Consider the following 22,419-nt stretch of genomic DNA (forward strand, 5'->3'; position numbering starts at 1 on the left):
TCCAATAAACTCCAACAAAGCAACAGACAAACTACTGCAATATTTTAGGATTTTGGCACGTATGGCATTGAACCTATAAATTAATTTGAGAGAAAACTTTTACATTTGCAGTTTTAGGATGTAGCATGTTATAGCCACACACTGGGGATATATTTATTAAACTCTTCTCAGCAATGATGTATAGTTTATTCATCCAGGTTGAGCATACTACTTGCTGGGTTACTTCTAGGTGTTTCATGATTTTGTTTTTGTTATGATTGGCAATGGAGTCATTTCCCGTTATGTCATTCATCTGCCATTGTTCTGTATAATTCTCTCATGGCCGTCACTTACGTACTCTAGCTTATTAATTGCAACCGTTTTTCTTTTTTTACATTTTTTTTGATTTTCTAAATATTTAATCAGGTCATCTGAAAATAATGCTTTTAGCTTCCTTCAATAATTATACCTTGTATTTATGTTTCATATCTTTTAAGTTGGTCAGAACTTCCAGGACATTAAAAAATAATGATAATTTTGGGCACGTTTACATTACTGATCTTAATGGAAATGCTTCTTGTTTTGCCATTAAGTATGGTGTTGACTATTCTTTGATATTACTTTATAGCTTCATTATATATGGCTAGACAAGAAAGTCTGTGTACTTCCTACTTTTAGAATTTACTGTTGTGGGTGTCCACACACCTGCATGACACAATACATTTTTGTAGAGCTTTTACGAATGCTTTTAAAGATGGCATATGCTGTGTGTGTAGGAGGTCAACATCATCTAGTAGCCTTAATATTATTAATTATATTTGTTTAAAATATCCATATTATTATTTCTGGCTTTTCTAATTGAACTAGAAAAAGTGGATAAATCTGCGTTAAAATTACATACACAGATTGTGTTCTTGTCAGTTTCTCCTTAATTTTCTGAGCATTTTTGCTTTATATCATTTGATATTACGTTAATTGCTGCATGAAGGGATTAATTACTATTGTAGATTCATTATGCGATTCTTCAGTTTGTAAACATAAATAAGTAATCTATTTTTCCATGTTTAATTACTATTGCCTTGAAGCCTACTTTGCCAGATATTAATATTGTCTCTTCTATGTTTAATTTCATCCTATTCAATAACTCTTTGCCTTTCTTTTTATTTTTAATGTGGACACTTTTGTATTAGGTGTGTCTCTTAGAGGCAGCAGATAGATGGATTTATCTTTTTCACTCCGGTCTGAGAATCTTTGTTTCCTAACGTGTGCCTTTTATCATATGTATTTAAAGTCATTAGATGACTTTGTTATTTCTGTCATTTTGTTCAACACAATTTATTTTCTTTTTGATTTTGATTTTTTTTTTTTGCCATTTCTTTTGCTTTGGGGGTTTGAAAATACAGAATGTTATGTGTGTTTTTTGTTTCCTTAGTAACTGAGAAGGTATCTATTCTCTTTTCAACCTAATTTTTAATTTCCAACAGCCAGATGTAGGTTTATATTGTTCTAATTCTCAGGGTCAACAATTTGAATTCTAAATGGAATTTAGAATCTCTTCTATGTGATCAGGCATTTAGTGAATGTTTGCTCCTTTCCCATCCACTTTTGTAGATGATGTTTTTTCCTGTCCTGAAGAGCAGGTGAGCGAGGTAGGCATGGCTTTCTCATGATCTTTGCCTGGAATATAGTGAATTTGGCTCAGCCTATAAATGTCTCACGTGTGCTCCCTTTTCTTTCCCCTCTAGTTCAGAGAGTTGTTTTTCCTTCTATTATGGCCTTTGATTATTGCTTCCTGTCCAATTGTTCTCTTTTATTTGGAAATATCTTTGTAATCCTTGACTTGGACCTTCGGTTTCTGGGGACAGGTGTTAGTCTCTGTCATATAAATTTTACACTCAGTGTGATTTGTGTGTGTCTGGGCAAGTTATTGAAAGTTTGCCCTTGAAATTACTGGATCAATTTTCACACTATTAAATCTGCCTTGCAGTAGACTTAATATTGCTAATTTTCTTGAATTACCACGTGATTTTGTCTAGCTCTTTAAAAATTTTATCCTCTAGTTTTTATTTGATCACATATTTTCTTTCTAATAGCTCTCTTCTCTTGTTTTAGAGTACAAATTGTTCTGTTTTTCCTTCTGTTTCTATCTTTATGATTTTCAGATGTTTTTCTTTTTGAGTCTCCCTTTACTCTTGCCCAGCAGCATTTAATGTTTTCTATTTTGTATGTTCCTTTTTATTTATCCATCTTCAGATAGGAAGAGAACTAGCTGGACCTGGCTTTTTCTTATATATGAGGTGCGTGTATTGCTCCTGGCACCACTTGCTCTCCAGTTGGCTTCTGCCAAAATCCTCTTCCCAGATCTCTATTGTATATCAGATTAATGTCCTGGCCTGATTTCCAGCACATTAGCATCTTTTGGCTATTTTGCTGTTCTGTAACAAGAATTTTTTTCTTATCCCATGCCTGACTCCCTAATATACAGAGCAAACGAAATACATAGACCTACAATTCCCAGCATGCAAGGACCCTGGAGCATCGTCCATTTCTTCCCCTGTCTTTTGGGTTTTACAAATGGGGACCACATTTCTGAGGATGCATTGTGTCACCACCAGCTTCTCTGTCATCCCTATTCAATTATTTTGCAGTAGTTACATTATCTCAGTGAGTGCAGAAATTTTAGTGGCAAAAGAGGAACAGCTATCTCCATGTGCTGCAGAATTTGTGTTTTTCAATTAGCAGAAAGAGGTAGGGGAAGTGACAAAAGATCTTCCTAACTATTGCCATGTGCCTGTGGGACTTTTATTTTATTTTTGGAGCAGAGCAGTTCATGGACCACTAATTGTATGTTTCTATTCAATATCATAGATGTGTGGCTAGTGGAACTTCCTACCAGAAATGTCAGTGGGAAATTTCTTAGAACCAGTTGTCAGTACTTTTAAGAAGTCTTGTCTTCTTTGGTAGCTTAAGTATCAGAATATTGGGAAGGATTGCATTAGGGACTTCTAGTTAGAAGCCCTTTAAAAGCAGAGCTCTCCAATTCCTCAAAAGACTAAAAATAGACTTATATGACCCAGCAATCCTACTCCTGGGCATATATCCAGAAGGAACCCTAATTCAAAAAGACACCTGCACACACACACACAAAAGACACCTGCACCCCAAGGTTCATAGCGGCACTATTTACAACAACCAAGACATGGAAACAACCTAAATGTCCATCGACAGATGACTGGATAAAGAAGTTGTAGTATATTTATACAATGGAATACTACTCAGCCATAAAAATGACAATTTAATGCCATTTGTAGCAACATGGATGTCCCTGGAGAATGTCATTCTAAGTGAAGTAAGCCAGAAAGAGAAAGAAAAATACCATATGATATCACTCATATGTGGAATCTAAAAAAAAAAAATGAACTTATATATAAAACAGAAACAGACTCACAGACATAGAATATAGACTTGTGGTTGCCAGGGGGGAGGGGTGTGGGAAGGGATAAACTGGGAGTTCAAGATTTGCAGATACTGACTGATATATATAAAATAGATAAACAAGTTTATAGTGTATAGCACAGGGAAATATATTCAATATCTTGTAGTAGCTCACAGTGAAAAAGAATATGAAAATAAATATATGTATATTCATGTATGACTGAAGAAATGTTGCTGTACACCAGAAATTGACACAACATTGTAAACTGACTATAACTCAATTAAAAAAAAGACCTCTCCAATTCTTTCCATTGACTCAGTACCAAGGATGCACCTAAAGGGGCTTGATGATTACAATTTTCAGAAGGTCTTTAGTGCTACAACCTCGAGCCCTGGGTCTCAATGCCAGCTCCATGGTTCTTATTCTCCATGCTGAAAAATATTAATATGATTAATAGCTGATATGAAGTTTAAACAGCAAACATTAATGTAACAACACATTAGATAGTACAGTTAGGCGGTTGAGAACATGCATTTTAGACCAGGGTTGAAATCCCAGGTCAATCACTTACTGACTTTTGGAATTAAACTTAGGTAAGTTCCTTAACATTTCAGTTTATAATCTGTAAAATGGGAATATTTCACAGGGCTATTGTGGGAACAAACTTATACAAGGCAAGTGAAGTAGTTGGTAGAGGTGCTGGCACACAGATGTGCTTAATACACGTTGTCTATTATTATTATTTTTAATATTAATATTGAATATACTCTTATGGTTTCCAAATGTAGTTTTCTTGGATAAAGAGACACTGCTACTGTTTTTCACTGTGGCCTGCAGTAATAAATAAAACTCGTGAGGTAGTTGTACACAGGCCATGGTTCTCTCTCCCAGGGGAATAAGAGGTCACTGCTGCTCTGTGGAAACTGTTGAGTAAAGGCTGTTAGGCTGAACCGAACATGTGACAAATTCCAAGGGCAGAAAGCATGCTTGTAATTCAGCATGAATTCAAGGGACACAGGAATTCTTCTGTGGGCCTCTCTCACTGAATTTTCTTGGGAAATGGAATTACATCTTGAGAAGGGAGCACATTTGCTGGCATGAAGTTTTATCACAAAATGTGTGATTCCCACAGCATGGGATGAGGCTATTGTCAGTAGGATGTTCTTTCATAAATTCTCTCCGTTTCTGAGGTGTCTGAGCCACATGGTCCTTGTGTTGCCCGAACTGAGTTGATAGGCCAGGTTAATCTAACACATTTGTCTCTAAATCCAAATATACCATCTTGGAGGAATGAGTCTGTTAGATATCGTTTAATGGTCTTGCTATCTTCCTGCACCCCTGAATACTGATCTCCTGTAAAGCAACAGGAGGTCAACATTCAGGAGATCACAGGAAGGTGATGATGATGGTAACAGCAGAAATGATCACAGTCTCAATGACAGCTGAGGCTTATTATGTGTGTATCATGCGTCCGGCGCTGTTCTCAGTGATTCACGCAGATTACACAACTTAATCCTTCCAGCCATCTACGAGGCAGGTATTATCCTCTGTCCCACTTTACAGATGAACAGAGTAAGCAACTTGCCTGAGGTCACACTGCTGGGAGGTGGTTGGAGGCGGGATTCAACACGGGCGTTGTCACTCTAGAACGCATGTTCTTAAACGGCACTGTCTCTGTTCTCACGCCCATACCTTCAGGTATCAACTACTCGAAGGCACTGTTGAGTAGGTGTGTTGAACCAGACTCTCATTCTCCCCATAGAGGCTATCGTGATGATAAGATATTGAAAAGAGCATGAGAATTTGGGTTGAATGTGTTTATTTAGAACCTGTGTTTCTTAGGTTTCTCAATAGTGGTGTCTTACGCGTCTTTTGCGCTTTGTAAGTTTCAGAGAAACTCTTCCGCCTGCTGATTTATTTGATCATTAAAACAGCCCTGTGAACCACTCGAGGTTGGCATTCTTACTCTACAGGTGATAAAGCTGACAACCAGAGAGGTTAAGGGGCTTTCTAAAGACCATACAATTAGAGGAAGATTTGGGATTATCCACAGTAATGATAGTAATAATAAACCATTTACTAAATATTTACCGTATGCCAAGCACCATGCTAATCACATCAATGGCATTAACTCATTTAACCCTCAACAATCAAAGATGTGAAATCACATGGCCAAGTTTCACTCTTAAGATGTGAAACAGCCAGGAATCAAGCCCTGGTTGAGGCTCTCAGCTCTTAATTTAAGTCTCCATTTCTCTAATCCTTTTGCTAGGGAGAAATGAGTTTTCTTGAAAGGATATTATATCTACTTTTAAATACCTCTCTGTATATGTAAAATGTTAATTATGATAATAATAATGAAGACTGCTCACCATGGTGGGCCCTGTACCATTCATTTGCTCACTGAATGAAGTTTTATCACCTACTATGTGCCAGGCACTGTTCTGGGTACAAGAAAACACAGATGAGCAAATCATTATCCTTCATGGAGCCTACAGTCTTTTGGAAGAAACAAGAAGCAATCAAATAATCTCGTATGTTTGTGACTGCCAACAGTGCTAAGTGCCCTGCTGGGACTTGGAGGACTCCGAGAGCCAGTCAGCAGCGTTCTCAGATCCTGTCTGGGGACAGGGGTGGCGTCCTGACAAAGCCATTTTTGTATCGAGAATGGTAGGAGTGGAAATGTTAACTACAGAAGAATGTGTTCTAGGGAAAGGAGAAGACTGTAAGATCTGACATTCTGGAGATTTCAAAGCACTAAAAGAAGGTTCACTCACTGCTAGAGTACATTTAGGGAAAAGAAGAATGGCCCCCGACAGGCTTGGGGAGGCAACAGCACGCCGAACTGTGTAATCTAAGAGCAAGGGTAATCCATTGAAATCACAGATTATTTGTGTTTGAAAAGATCCTTTAGCCTTCAGTGTGAGGGATAAATTACAGGGGGCAAAGATGCATGCAACGAGACGAGTTAGGAGACCACTGGCCAATATGTGCCAACATGATGGTAACTCGGACTGGGGGAGGGTGGTGGAGATGGAGAAAAGTGGGAAGACTTAGAAATTATTTAGGAGGTAAATTCGACGGGATCTCTCGAGTTAGATACGTGGAGTAAGCAAGAGGAAGGTGTTAGAATGCCTCCCGGGATTCTGGCGTGGGCAAAACGCATTGTTTCATTTAATCCTCACAACGGCACTGTGATGATTGTACTTCCAAGTTTCAGGAACTCGATTCAGAAATTTGTAGTCACTGTCCACAGTCATATAGTCCATCCAAAGCAGAGCCAAGATGCACTCGGGCCCACCTGAATCCGCAGTCTGTGCTCTTGACTGCTACGCCACACTGGGGATGGAAGGGACCACATGCCCCATTAGAGGAAAGGAAATCTTCAACTCAGCAGTAAAGTACCGAAGTTGATGAATAAGTGGGTGTCACTCAACGTTGAAACTATGCACGTCCTCAAAGCCCAGGCTCCCATGATGTTTCTGCATGTTTGTGGCTGGTGCTACGTCTATTTTCATGACATCCACGGGAATGAATAGCTTTAGTGCGTATGATTTAGTTAGATATCATTTTTATAAATAAAAAATACACGTTTCTTGCACAAAAATAAAAAAAAATACAGACAACAGGAAAACAACCAAAATCTGCTCTAATTCTCAGAGGGTGAGGGAGGGGAGGCCCTTGTTTTTAATGAAACAGCGCCATACCCCTTTGAGTAAGTGCAGTGGGCGTTTAGTGGAAGGATCACCAAAGACTCAAGTCCTGGACCTGGGCTTGGTGATGATTTTGACTTTGGGGGAGCTTTAGACTCTGGGGCTCCCCCTTCTCCTTTATAAAATGGAGTGAAACTTTGTCCCCATTGAATTATCACAAGTTTGTTTGTTTTTGTTTTTGTTTTTTTTGAGCCTGAGTCAGAGTGTGGCAGGCTGGGCATATTGGGGTCACTACAGGGTAGGCTTCAGAATTTCGCCAACTACTTACTGGCTTCTCTACGTAGTTTCCCCATTGGGGGCCTAGAGGTAATGATGTTGGGGTCACTGGGGCTTCTGAGGATTAGCTCACAGTTGGGCGGAGCGCTGGCTGGTCCCCGTCCCTACACATGGCAAGCAGTGCACACACCTGCAGGGACAAATCTCCACAAAAACGCTGCCTGATCCCCTGCGCTCGGGGTGGGAAGTACACTCGTGGAAGGCCCACGAGTCCTAATTGCTCTCAATCCTGCAGCCGCCGACTGAGCTGCACAAAACCACTCTCTTGGGATACTTCCCATGCGCCTTTTCTCTCTTTTCCTGGAGCTAAAAAGTAATATAAGACTGAGACTTTGGGGCTAAGCCACACAGTAGGGCTGGAGAGCAGACAGAAAAACTCCAACTATTTCATCAGTGTCCTAATACTGTGAGCAATGGGCTGTGGAGCTGGGAGGGGTGGGGAAGTGACTCATTTTACCTCCGGGAGCCTGGGATGGCTTCATCTGTCCTGGGCCTGGCAGGAGGGTAGATTTGCTGGGTGGAGAAAATAGGGCATGAGGACCTACGTGTGTGCTAGTGAAGAATCCTTTTCTGGAACTCACAGCTCACGAGAGCCTAGGGGTTCCCAGGCCACTTTGAGAAATCTGGGGCTAGAGTCGAGGGAATTGGGGTGGGCAGGTGAGGCTCAGCAAGGCAGGTCTGGTGCAACCACCAAGTTCTCATCTCTGCGTCCCCTCCACGTCCTCCAGTATCTCCTAGCTCCCCTTTCTGCTCACCGCCTTCCCTGCGTGAGGGCCCTTTCCCTGATTTTGGATACTCACATGGTCCTCTGCCTGCCTCCTCCCACTCACAAAAGCCCGCCAGGAGTAAAAGATCAGATGTGAATGGGCCGAACCTGCAGTGGAGTTTCTGTGGTTTATGTAGCTGTGATCTTTTCCCCAGGGGTATTTGCCTTTAAGTTCCTTGCTTTCTGTGGAATGAAACACTTTGATGCTGGAATCCCACTCTATCTTCTGATCCACAGTCTCTGCTCAATAGCTTTAGGCCCCCAGGTAGCGGATGCGTTTTGTTTGGTTAGTACAGTGCTGTGTTCCCTGTTGTTTAGTGGTAAATAGGTATCTCTCTCTGGTTTGTCACAGACTCTGCTATCCCCACTAATTTATTACATCCTCATTGTCTTCTGTGAGGCTGACCTGCCTGCTCTGAAGCAGTATGTCTGCGTGGCCCCCTGTGTGAAGCTTTGTTCTTTCTTGACTTTTCAGTTGAGAAATGACATCAGCACCACCCTGTTCCTTCCTTTCTTAGGCAGGTCTACCAACAGTCCTGCCTCCACCTGTACCCCAGTGTTGGGTAATGGATTTCAAGCATTCAAGGATTCCCTCCTCTTCAGTCGGAGGGAGTCCAGACTTGATCACCTGTTACTAGGTTGTTTCTCACACGCTTACAAAAAATGAGAATCCAGGCTACTGTTCTTCTTAAAACACAGCAAAGCAATTTACGATGATTTTAATTGATTCTTAAATGAACGGGTGAAGTCAATTATTAAGCCCGCAATGTTTATCTTTTCAGCATGGGAAGGGGGCTGATCAAACCCAGCTGCCAAGGCATTTTATCAGCAGGACTGGAGTCATGTATCCGGGAGGGAGAGGGTGGATGAGGACGACTTGGGGGTTGGGGGAGGCAGACAGGGCCAACTTAGGATGGGTATAGACCTTGTCTACACCTGGGTCACATGGGGAGCTGGCACCCATAACGTGGTACCTGCTGAGGTGAGAAGGGTCTGCTGCACTCATCGAATGTCTGGTTCTGTTCAGGAGCACTGACTCCCCACCCTCGAGCCCGCCTGCGCTGCGACTTTGCGGAGGGCTGCTCCACCCAGGATGAGGCGTCCCCACCTCTGACGTGGTCATTATTCCCAATTATCATCCATTTCCAACAGTCAGCAGGGCAGTAGCCTGTACGCATCAAGGATCACGAAAGAAACTTGGATTATGAGGACTAGAAAAATCTGTCCAACATGTGGCACCATTCAAGAGCTCTGGCTGAGACATATTGTTTATAGTCAGCAGTTGTCTGGAAAATAGATGTTTACTTGTAGGGAGCATATTAAGATCTTTGCCATTATGCAATATATATCCTGCACTGTAACTTCTCTTACAGAAGACTATGGTGGAACAATCCTTTAATTGGTGATTCTTGTGGCAAAGGAAAATATTAAACAGCAATACTGTTCTGTGTTGGTGTTTCTGCTTTTTAAAGATGAGAGAGAGAGGCACCAGAAACCTTTCTTTGGAAGGATGGCCTTTTAAAACTGGTATGTTCTATTTAAAACTGCAAGTGAAATATTTGCTAAATACAGATTACATTGCTTAGAGAAATAATGTCCCTAATATTCAGCAAGAACTTCAACACCGTGGGTTTCCCTGACCCATCCATCTTTTGATGAAAATGTGACTCCTTTGCATGAGTCTCTCATGTCTCTCGTGACTTTCTTTAGTTGGTGATGATACAAAACATTTCTGCGGCATAATGGGAACTATTTTTGGTACAACTCTTCCAGAACAGGGACTGGGACTCCCAAGACCAGTGTCCTTTCTTGCTTTTGACACACTGTAATTTCTTGGCCACTATTTTCTTAGCAAACAAACTTGTGCCCCCACAATGCCATCACACAAATGGATGGATGATCCTCATCTTGTAAAGTTCTGAATGCCATTACATTCTAATGCTAGAAGAATTAATTTGTTTATGACAAGTGTGGTCCACGATGAAGCCAAGGGGCATGCAGTTTGAGCAGCTCATTCTTGGTGTGTACCCATCCTGGGGCAGTGTGCCACCTTTCAGAAGTTTAGTTCCCTTGTATGTAAAGTGGGGCAATAATGCTTACTTCACAGTTTATGGTGACGATTAAATGAAAAAAAAATATGTAAAGCACTAGGACAGATTCTAGCAGACAGTTTGTACCATTGTTTGCTGTTAGGATGAAATTTGCAGTTAGGTATGGAGAGGTTGGCTTCCTAGAGCCTTTAAACCTTGAATGATTGCACGTGGCAGAAACAGCTGCTTGATTTTCGCCTCACCTCGGCCCCAGGCCCTTAGCAGGGGCTCAGAACATATCTGAATGAATGAAGGACTACCAGAACAAGCCCCTACACTTCAACTCCCAGATCTATCAGTTTAACTGACCAACTCATTTTGCCAGATCATCTCTTCCATTTTTTCCATCAGTTTTTCCCAGTAAAATCCACCATTTCAATCGGGAGCAGGAAAAACTGTTAGATATTATTCCAGAGCTCTCCTAAGCCAAATCAGCAAAGATTTATTGAGGGCAAGGCAGGTGAGCAGAGTGAGGTCAGGAAAAGGAATTCTCAGCATGGTTTCTAGAACACAGCTCTGCAAATGTGCATGGCACAGTAAAAATCTAGGTCAGTGGTTTGTTTTTATTATTTATTTTCAAATTTAAATGATCTAATGGCCTAAGATGAACCCGGACCCTCTTGCCCTGATTTGCTATTTCATTCCCTGCCAAACACTCATTTCGCAATACACACTCACCTGGAACATTCAGACCTGCAGGCCCAGGAAGAGAGAGTCCCTTCTCAGCTTATGCCAAGGGGATCGCAAAGTGGCTTTGGAAGCCTTATGGATTAACCCTCTCACTCACCTTCTCTACTCAGTAATATGAGTGCTGGGAATTTGGAGCAGAACGAAGGAGAGATGAGCTAGGTAAGGTCGGCCGCCATCTATTTCCTATTTCCAAAATAGTGCATCTTGCTTTCTCCCTTATAGTATCTCCTTATTTGCTTGGCTGCACAGAACTGTTTTAATAAGAAAGTTTCGAGAATATCCCGGGATTACAGTCTTTAAACGAACTTTCATGACCCTTTGGTTTAAAACTATCCCACTTTAAAGCATCGACTTATAACTACCAGCTGCTGGTTGTTTTGTCTCCATACTCATGAATGCACACACGGACACATACAGCACGCACATGTATCTACACACACACACACACGTGCACACCCCCACCCCGCACATGCACTGTATATATGTAAACATCCAGAAGGAACAATGCTTTGTAAAAATTGTCCTGCTGAGTTTGTAATCCAGTGTGAGTTACTGAGTGCTGATAAGTAAAGGAAGTTCAACCAGACAGTTTAATCCTCCAATTTCCTGTCTTCTAATCAGCCCCTGATTCTTTTGGTTTTAAATTAGAAACATTCCTGACAATATTCAGGACAGGTGAAGGAAAATCAACTAGAAAATAAGTAAGGACAAAGCACTTATTTTACTGTCTAGAGTTCACAGGAAAAATAGGAGCGTAATAACAGGAAATCAAGATTTTTAAAAGAGATAGGAGAAATACATAGGCTAGCTTAAGTAACCAATCACATTCCTGAATGAAGTACATTTGGATCATAATTTGATTTAAAGAAAAAAAAGAGGAACATAGCTTAATGTATCTGCTTCTTCCAAAGCACAGTAAATGGTCCTTTGAAAAATGTTGTATAAGGCTAACCAAGAAGAAAATGATAAGGATAATGTCTTAATGGATGTGGGAGAAAAAAAATACTACTTTATTCAACTGATTATTGCTAATACTGTGAGAAAATAATGTTTGGAACATACAGACCTTTGAAGTTAATGCATATTCTTGGATATTAATTGAGTCACACATATTGATAATGGTGGTTAAAAAATAAGACAACTGTGTGTTTTAAAAATAAGCTCAAGTATATAAATGCTTGAAACAGAACTTGTGTAAATATATTTATCATGGACACTTTCTTTTGAAAAAAATACTGGATGCTGAGAATATGATAGGATTTACTATTTACTGAATTCCCTCACTTTAATTCTTTTCACTTATAGCCGTTATAGCGAATTCCAAATCATTTTAATCACCATCATGAAAGGACTAGTGCAAAGGCATAGAAAATTCTTCACTAGGCAATGCCTTCAAAGAACTATGGAAAAGGATCACCGACAAAAGCCGTTCAGTTGAGAATTAACATTTAAAAAATTGCAATGATAAATACAACATAAGAGGTGAATCCAAGCAAATACCAACAAAAGGTTTGCATGAAATGCGAGTTCTTGGGTCTGCAGTGGTTAGGGCTGCCAGTCATTTGGGAAGTAGGCTAGAGTTGAGAGGTTTTTCGGAATTGTTGAACACAATTTCATAGAAGTACCTTGTGTGTGTGTGTGTGTGTGTGTGTATATATACACACACACCCCTATATACAGATATATTTTAAAAGGCATTTACATTATAAGGCATAGCATATCCTTCCTGCCCAAGTATTTTCCTGGCATACAAAACCTGAGTTATAAAAATTTGGATTAAGTGATGGAGAGTTCTTCATTGAAAAATTGTATGGCGATTTCTAAAGAGAATGCTACCAAAATAGGTGCTCGGGAATGTAGCAAGGGGCGAGGAAGCTGCAGGATGATTTCATAGCCTTTACTTCATAGTCACTATGAGTTTTTAAATTTGACTGAAGCAGCAAGACAAGTGTCTTTTATAATTCACATAAAAATAGTCCCATAGTACCCTGTTATCAGTAAATCATTCAGAAAAGGAGAATGTTTATCCTGCCTTTATTTTAATGCCACGTGGGTGGAACGGAGGTAATTCCAGGGGGCAGAATTATATTTTGAAGCATATACAGGCATCCAGGGTGCTCCCATTTCCTTTGGGGTGAAGGAAAATTTCACAAGGGTTTTTTTCCTTAGTTTTATGTCGGAAGGTTTCAAATAGAGATGTCACAGCAGAGCTAGATGAAGCTGATACGTAATATCTATTTCTTGATTTGCATGATTAAAGCATTAGAGAAGTGGCTCAGATATCAAAAGATTTCTCATAAGTGGCAGCGCCAAAGGTAATTACTGTTAAAATGTACATGCTCGAACCCTGGTTGCTTGTTAACGTCTCAGCTGCTCACAACTTCCTGGGTTGGAGTAAAAGTTTTCATCTGACTTTTGGATGTCAAGACCTTTTTCTTGCTCCATTTTGATATCAAAAGTGTATTTAGCATTTCTTATACCCAAGCCTCTCAAGACAACATTAGCTTCAACCAAAAAAAAAAAAAAAAAAAGAAAGAAAGAGAAGGCCCTTCTCAGTGTTTCTCAATTTAAAACTCTTGTTTCTTAAACAAAAGTAGCCTTTTAAAGACAAAGCTAAATTTTACACTTTAAAAAACCACGATTAATTTAGCCGACCGACCTTCAGTTAGTTGGCAAAAAGTGCAGTTAGAACCCTACTGTAAGCCAGGGTGCGTTAGGAGAGGGGGTGGGGATGGGGAGGGAGGGAGAGGCGAGAGGTTGTTATTCTCAGTCTTTTATTAACCAGTTTCTTTCATTCCAGTGGGTCTTTATTATTTAGAAAACTAAAAATGATCCGGGGCTCTCTCCACTCTCCCCCCAAATTTTGGAGTAGGGAATGGCTGTCTACAACCTGGTCCAACATATGCCCCCAAACTAAAACAAACAAACTCATTTGCCATACAAATTGTTTACGATTCATTAAAAAGCAAAATTGCATATCCTGGTGCTGGCAGCTGAGGCCGACCCTCCACGGGGGCGGAGGGGGCATTCACTGAGTTGCCTTTGTATGCTGGGAGGACCAAGCCGGAGGTTCCCACTATGCCGCCCGGAGTCTGTGCCGCCAGATGACGCATGAGGTAATTTTAAAGCTTTATTTGCCTTTAGTGTGAAACTCCGATCTTGTACTGTTCTTCGGTTAAAGCAGCATATCAGCTAGGGACAAATCTAAATTTTTTTTTTTTTTTGGTTGGGGAAAATTGTTTGGGGTAATGAGGAGGTGGGGGTGCGGAGGGAGAGGGAATGAATGCTATTCAAGGAAAGACAAGAGCTAGGAGAAAAGGCAAAATTTGTTTTAATTTTAATTAACCCTCTCCCCCTTCACCAAAGTCCTCAATTTCCCATCAGGAACGGGAAAGTTACATCAAAATTATTTGTAACTGACAGATCTAAAATGCTGCGGTGTGTGGACACCTTGGAGGGGAATTAAAAAAATTGATTTATCCTCTATAGTAACTTCCACAACTTCTTGAAAGAGAACTCTGATGTCTCGCCCCCTTTTCAAAGCAAAAGCTCTAGAAGTATTGAAGTTGAGAAACTTCCTGTAGTGTGCAGCCTGTGAGCTTACAGCATTGTTTATTTTCAGTCAACTGTATTGCTAAATGTTTCCACCACTTTTATATTTTATCTTCCCTGCGGTAAAACATCTGTAAAATAATTTTAAATGAAAAGCAACTTCCAAGTAAATTTTACATAAAAGAAATGACAGTTTTGCAAGTTAAGAAAAAGAGGAGCATTTGGTGATCTTTGCAAGAAAGAAAGAAAAAAAAAGATGACACAATTTGCCATAAAAAGTAACAGTCTATAAAATCTATGAGCTCTTGAAATACAAGGAAGTAGAATGTCACCCAGAATATGACATCAGCGTGCAGTTTGAAAAAAAAACCAAACTTACAACTTAGCTTAGAAAATAATAGCTGAACCAATCAGTACATTCATTTCTAGTGTTTAGCAAGCTGTAGAAGGCGAGGCAATAGAAAACATCACAGCATACAAGCAAACCTTGTTCTTGCTGGCAGAAACGCTAATGGGAAAACAAGTGCCCTGAATAAAAGTTCAGGATCGAAGTGAATAGTCTGCTGCTAGTCCAGTTAACCAAAAGCTGCAAGTAACATTGTGCTGAAATCACTGGTAAACTTTCTAACGTCCGGTTAAGCAACTGCAAGTGAAAAACACACATGTACACACATACCCACAACCACCTTAACTCAAGATCCTTAGGAGGGACACACTGCACCCCAAGAAGCAGCCGGATAGAATCCTGCGGAAGCTCACTTGTAATAGTCTCTCAGTCCTCAGAATTCCTAAAACTTGCCAAAATGATACCACCGCTGGTCCAGGAAGGGGAAGGGAGGACTCGGCCCGCAGATCATACAATGAAACCGACATGTCCCGTCTTGTAATTCCATTCGCCAACCTCCCCCTTCAACACCACTCTCTCTCTTTTTTTTCTTAAACTGATATCTATGTGAAATGAGCTGAAGTTCACGGTCCAGTTAGGAATGGATAATACATTCATTGTCCTGGCGGCAAACTTTTTTTTCTCTCCCTGGAAGAATTCACGCTTGCCGCAAGAATAATAATTACAGAAAACTAGAAATGCACTGCTAACGAATTAATCCTTAACGGACACCACCCTAACGAGGGCGGTAATGATTTGAGGACTCCCTTCCTCACAGGACTTGCGTCTCCCATGACAATAAGCCATTGTGCATCCTCCCGACTCCGTCCACCTCTTATAGATCACAGATGTCAAAGGTGGTCTGGCCTGGTTGACCGTGACACGTGAGTTAACTCGTTCTGGGGCCGCATGGTGGGACTTTGCTAAAACTTTATTTGTGCCCAGAATATCGAAAAGATAGCGTGTGTGGGTCTCTTCCACTCAGCGCTAGAGTTGCTCAGAGACTTAAGACCTGCCCTGACATAAACAAATGGGGAGAAGTTAGATGAGAGCTGTGGGTCCCTGGATGGAAAACAGGGCGTGGGGACCACAGTTCTCTCATAGGTGACTTCAGACAACCCAATTAATGGGGCAGGACCGGAACCCACCAGGGTTTACTTCTCCCTAGTGTCCAGCACGCGTCCTCGGAAAACACCACAGCCAAGGACAAACCAGGCACCCCACAGTCCCTGAAAACAAAAATAAAGGGGATGTAAAGCTAGAAAAAGGGAGTAAAACCTGAGGGCCAGGACAAGTATCTTTTTACCCCAAGACCGGCTTGCCTAAAATATCCAACTCTACCTTAAAACTTCTGATACTCTTTAAAAAAAAAATTAAAAAAAAAAAAAAAAACCAAACCCAAACAACTCCTATACACTGTCCCATGGAAAACCAGGACCAGCATTCCTGGGAACTCAAGTCGCAGAGTGGCAGAGAGAGGATGGCAAGAGGAAGCAGTGTGAGGCTGCCTCACTGAAGAGTGTGAAAAAAATCAAATGTGAATTTGATGAATGTGAGGTCTGGGACATTTTGTCAAAGAGGGAGGGAAAATAGAAAAGGGAAAAAAAAAAAAAAAAAAAAAAGCAGCCCGGCTGCCAACTCACCATCCACCAAGTTCTGGCCGAGATGTCGTAGCAGAGCTGCCATTTGATGGAACCGTCGGAAGCTTTCCCTGCCATTACGCTGTCAGCAAGCTTCATCTGATGCTAACTCACGGGAGATAAGACACCTAATTGAGAAAACATTTGCAGTGGCATGTGGGGCAACATGTAGTCCGGTCCATACCATATGGAATCATGGGTAAAAAAAAAAATCTCCTTGACAATGAACCAATCTCTCACAGACCCAGTGGCAAGGTGAAGTGGAGATGAAAAGTCTTCTGCTCCGAGCACTGTCTTCTCTCTCTCCTTTTTAAAAAGCAAGAACCCACTGCTACACATCAAAGAGAGGCAGTTAAAATTAGGGCTTCATCACTCAGATGATTTTGGTCTGCAAGGTTTTTCCTTTCCTTCCAACAACCAATCCCCCCTCTTTTTTTTTTTTTTTTAAGGAGAATAAAGAGATTTAATAGGACAAAGGCAGGTAGTGGACTGCGGAGGGAGATCGCCACAGGCTATTAGCCTAAAATTTCTGCTTGACAGATGGAACTGTTTAGAGACTATCATGCGATGTTTTGGGCTGTTTTTTTTTCCTTCCTACTCCCCCCGCGTCTTCAACTTTAAGTCTGATGCAGTATCTGTTTTTCACAGCCACTTTTCTCAAGAACGTGAGCTGTGCATTTTAAAAAGTGTTTAGCTCAGTTTTCTTGTCTTACACATCTCGTTGGAAGCAAAGCGAAAAGTCTCAAACTAAATCTGGGGACAGCTAAACAGGTTTTAAAGGAGTTAAAAAAAAAAAAAACACCCAGGGAAAAATATTTCTCCTTCCTTACCTGATTTAAAAAAAAATAATTAGTTGATTTGATGGTGAAGGAACGTAAACACGAGGGGATGGTGTTCAAGTCCCTTGATTTTTGGTTCAGCTTTGGTATTGTATTTTGATGTGTGTTTTTCTGTGAGTAAAGACATTACTGATATTTCACAAGTTCTAATCTAGGCTAGGCACCATTTCTCCTTTTAGATGTACCTTTTTTTACAAAAAATTAATTCTGGGCTTTTCCATTCTTTGTAAATAAATTGATCAGTCATTATCAATCCAGTTTAACACAATTCAGGCTACACTTGACATGAGTACTTCCTTATTCGGGGAAAATTGCATCTGTTTTCCTTACTGTAACCAAGCCATCTTCTGTCACAGGGGTTTTTAACCACACATCCTCTCTTTAGCTGGAAAAATAAACCACAACATGGACCTACCAATAAGAATGACTGTAAATGATGTTTTAAATTTTTTTTTTTAACTGAGAAGTCCAAGTAACTGCTGAATTTCAAGTCATTTGACTTTAGGACTAAGAAGGAAGAAGTAGGCAGAATGTCTTGTATGTATTACATTTTATCATTTCTAATCATGTGAAATTAGGAACAGCAGAAATACCTTTTTAAGAACAGTGTACCAAACACATCCCATTTTTTTTTTTTGAATATGAGTGATTTCTTGATCTCCAAGAAACTAGCAGTAATATTACAATTCTCTACACAGCAGGTCTCCTACTCAGGTACTCCGGAGCATGAGAGAATTTATCTACAGTATTTTCCAGGGCAGTTGAACTATGTGTGCATTTAGAGTCCAACTATCCAGCGGATTTTTCTCATCACATTTTTGACTGAATAATAATGATTCAACTGAAAAATATTTAGATGAAGTTATTCAGGACACATGATATTTTCCGAAGAGGTTAAATTTGGTGGCTTTTTTGCTTTCTTATTTCTGACCTCTTCCTTAGCTGGTGTTCTTTTAACCACTTAGCATCAGGTAAACAGCTGTTTGGACAAAAATAATTTCAGCAAAGCAAATTTTATCCAGGTGCACCTGAAATGTTTTATGATTTAAAGCATGAGGCACAGACTGCTTCTACAGACTGAACCACAAACACAATAAATAAGGCATTTATTTTCCTTCTCATCCCTCATTTGATGGCATTTCTTCTAATAATATGGGGGGTAGGAAGTGGTATGGGGAATGATCATCAAATATGGTTATTGTCGTTCCTCTTAGAAGCGTCTTTGTAGTCTTTATTACGCTGGCATCACCTCTCTATTCAGAAAGAGTCTGTGGCAGCACAGGGAATCCTAAGTTACCTTCAGTGTCCACAAGCAAAAGGACCTTCTGCCAGGACCTTGCCCACAGCTTGCCGGTCAAAATGGTGGTTGCCTTGTGTAACGGCAGCGTCATTAAAATGACCTAGTCTTTCTTCAGCTTACCATTTAGAGGAATAAAGAGAGAAACAAGTTGAAAACTCTATATAAATGTAAAATAGCGTACACCGGGGAAAAGAAGATAAAAGGGAAAAAGAAATGAAGTGGCATTTCTGTCTTTGAATCGACCTCTTGTTCCATTTCAGCCTCTCCTACTTGCCTCTGACAAGCAGACAAAACCAAAGTTTCTTTGCTTTATAGTCTCCTCAGCCTTCTCCCAAGGCATAAAGGCACGTGGATATTTTTGGATTTGTGGGTCCAATTTCTGAGTTGGTCCCGCAGCAGCCTCTGAAGTTGGAGGTGTCTCTTATCCGAGGCGCTGCATTTCTGAGACTCAGAACACCCTATGCACGCCCAGTATTTATGAATGAATGGGGCATGAGGTAAACCGCAGTCCAGATTTCACTTTGTGAATGATGGAAATACCCGCGAGGATTTTACAGGAGATGGCACAGTAGTTTTGAATAAAGAAATGAGAAATATTATTGGATAATAATGTTTTAAACCCAGAACAATTAGGTGCATTTAACTTTATCATTGTTCTCTGAGAGGCTGGTGGAAACTCTCCTTTTCCATATAGCAATCAGTCTTTTCACAGTGTGGCCCGTTGTTAATAGCCTTAAAACAAGATTAAATAAAACATGTTAAATATTGCAATTATTGTGGGAAATGAAATTATTTGGTGAGCATAATGGGGAGCAATTCAAGCATTTAACATGATCCAGGAAATGCTACTCCAAACAATTGCATTTGCTTTATGCATTTTTCCCCTTTGATTGCTGACAGATGCCTTTTTGGAAACAAACATGTAAATGGTTTGCTTTCAGTCACAGGAAAAAAAAATATAACAGAAAGCGGCTACATGCTTTGAATTTAACTCTTGTCATTTGAATACTTCTTCCCACGGCACGTGAATGAATCTGAGGCAAAAACAGCACTCTCATCAAGAAATGAGCCCAGCAGGATTTGGGCTTTCTTACTTCCTTTGAACATGTTTCATAAGAAGTAGGAATCTCCGTAGCTATGAAGTCAAGTGATGGGTTAAGCTGCTGGGCATGGATGAGGAATATGGTCTGGGGGACTTTGGGGGAACCCTAGAAAGGGGATTGTTTTCTCAGAAAATGAAGCCTCTGGGATAATAAAACAAGTCACTTTCCAGCCTCTTTCTGGCTGTCATGGCTAATGCTACCCAAATCAGCTACCCCCCTGCCCCCACCTTGGTTGAATAGGAACAACCTGGGAGAGCAGAGGGGATGGGGGATTCCCATCTGTCTTTGCTGCAGTGCATTTGGATCAAGGCCTTGAACACTCTGCTGCCAACAGGTGTACGATGCCAAGGAGAGGTTTTGGGTTTTGTCATATGTTGCTAAAAGTCAAAATGAAGTGGAATATTAATGACTTTCAGAGGCTGGAGAGTAGAGTCGTGGGAAAGGCAGTTTCTGAAATCCAATTGCCCATAACCTGCCTTGGTTGGTTACTAACTGTGTGACCACCCTAGGTTACTTAACCTCTCTGATTCTCTGTGTCCTAATCAGAAAAATGAAGATAGCAATTGTTATTAAATATATATGTATGTATAGTTAGTTTATAGCAAAAATATGCATAAAGTCACTACTTCCTGATATGTAATGAGTTTTCAAGCAATTATTATTTTGTTATTGATATTATGTTATTATTAGTACTTTGTTGAGGGAGAACCTCAAAAAAGGGGTCTCTATAATAATCTGTACCTTGCTTATTTCAGCTCTTAGCACCCTCTCCTGGAACCATCTGCCTCCCAGTCATCCTCCCCTCTCAGACTCTGAGATCCTTGAGGGCAGGGGCTGTGTCTTGTTTGTTTCAGGAGCTCTGAGGTCAAGCTCAGTGCTGGACAAATGGTAGGGGCTCCCCAAATGGTGAAAAGATAGATAGTGAAAAGGCACAGCATATTCGTCGATTTGAAACGTGATTACATTCTTCTCATATTTACACAGCCTTTTCATTTACCTTGGCTTTAAACATTGCCCCTTCCAGGACAACATTTGCCTTTCCAAGTCAACACCCTCCTTCAAGAAGCCAGTCCTCAGTGACCTCTCACAACTTGGAATTCCTGATGTCTTCCTTATATGTATCATCCACTGATAATTTCACATAGACTGACTATATTATTATTTGTCTTAAATTAACGTATGTCCTTCCTTCCATTCTTCCTTCACTCATTTAACAGGAACTTCTGCAAAGTAGGCAACAATTTTTTTTCCTCCTTTGCAAGCTTTGTTTCTAGGGCCATGAGTACATTTGAAACTCTAGAAGAGCAACTCGATTTTGAATGCAACGTGTAATAATAACAGCTAACATGCATTGAGTACTTTCTCTTAGCCAGGCGCTCTTCTAAGATCTTTTTTTTTTTTTTAAGATAGGTCCTTATGAGGTAGGATCTATCATTAATCCTATTTGACAAACAAGGAAACAGGCTCTAGGAGCTGAAGCAACTTGTTGAGGGGCCTGGAGTTAGAGACGGAAGAAGGATCCCAGCCTGGGAGTGATGACCCCAGCGCTTCACCACGCGGGTACTGCTCCTAAACCACGGTAGGACTTAGCACCTGCTTTGTGCCAGACCCTTTCTAAGGTGCTTTCAGGTTTGATAAATCGTTTAACTTTCATAACACCCCTGGAGGTTGGTATGATTATTTTCAATGTGCAGATCAGGGTAAAAAGGTAAGCGCCTTGCCTCGGGACACAAACTAAAGCAGGACTAACAGAGTTGACTCTGTCTGTTTGACAAAAAAGCCCACACTTTTCCTGCTCCAATTAGTGAGCTCTCAGAAGATTTTTAACAATTTCTTTTGTATCATTGGATGTTGGGGTTAATAAATCGGTATGGCCTTGACTCACCGGGCTTCTGGAAATAATGAAATTAGAAATGTACCATGTTGCTGAAACTATAGAGAAGTTCAGTTTAGGGCAATGGGTGTCTAAGACTTTAAAAAAAAAAAAAAAGCCTGTATTGAAGAGGGGATTATAGACTATTAAGAGACCTAGGTCTTTCTCTAGCCTTAATCAGGTGGAAAATCCTAAAATGATGTTCAGGACATCACTGTCTAACACTGAAAACGAGTGTGTACTCACACGCAAGCTTCCAAATCAGAGGAAGAATCTACACAAAAGCACGGCCAGCCTAGATCTCCAAAGCCCAGAAAAATGCCAAAGTCGCCGGTGGGAGATTTAGCCCTTTTGGAAGAAAGGAGTGAAGTCTTCTGCACAGGTACTCACCATTACTGGGCATGAGTGTGGTGACTTAAAAAAAAAAAAAGTGTCCCAAGTCACCTGGCATGGTTTTCTCACCGTATGGCAGAAGCAAATGCTGTAAAGCTGAAAAGGGCAGAATTGAAGAAAATGCCAGGGGGTCCAGACAGCCCCATCCATTTTAATGATATGCCCGGAGATGGCCCGGAGTTTTGATCTAGGTTATGTATTTTTTTTTTTCTCAGGAGAAATATTGATAATTTTTTTCAGCAGAAATTCACCCACCAGGCCCTGCAAAGAACTGGTTGTCTCCTGAGCGGCCGTTCTTGGGCCTCGTTGCCATTTAGAGATTCTCTGACTTTTATTTTCTCTGCGTTTTCTGTTAACCAGTTGCCACCCAAGATTGGGCTAAAC

At 40.6% G+C, this 22,419-nt stretch overlaps 1 protein-coding gene across 3 annotated transcripts in view; it reads right to left on the reverse strand.

Annotated features, from left to right (window-relative positions):
- The window catches only part of NFIA (nuclear factor I A), a 534,267-nt gene extending 517,641 nt beyond the window's left edge, over positions 1–16,626 (reverse strand). For 2 of the 3 annotated variants that reach the window (XM_064493522.1, XM_064493523.1), the window contains exon 1: positions 16,531–16,605. In XM_064493522.1, coding sequence (XP_064349592.1) covers positions 16,531–16,605 — 75 coding nt within the window. Of the gene's footprint in view, positions 1–16,530 lie in introns of all 3 variants that reach the window. The other variant, XM_064493521.1, reaches the window with a different exon arrangement.
- Positions 16,627–22,419: the final 5,793 nt, after the last annotated feature.

Source organism: Camelus dromedarius, chromosome 14 (genome assembly GCF_036321535.1).
Source record: "Camelus dromedarius isolate mCamDro1 chromosome 14, mCamDro1.pat, whole genome shotgun sequence".
Classification (NCBI taxonomy): domain Eukaryota; kingdom Metazoa; phylum Chordata; class Mammalia; order Artiodactyla; family Camelidae; genus Camelus; species Camelus dromedarius.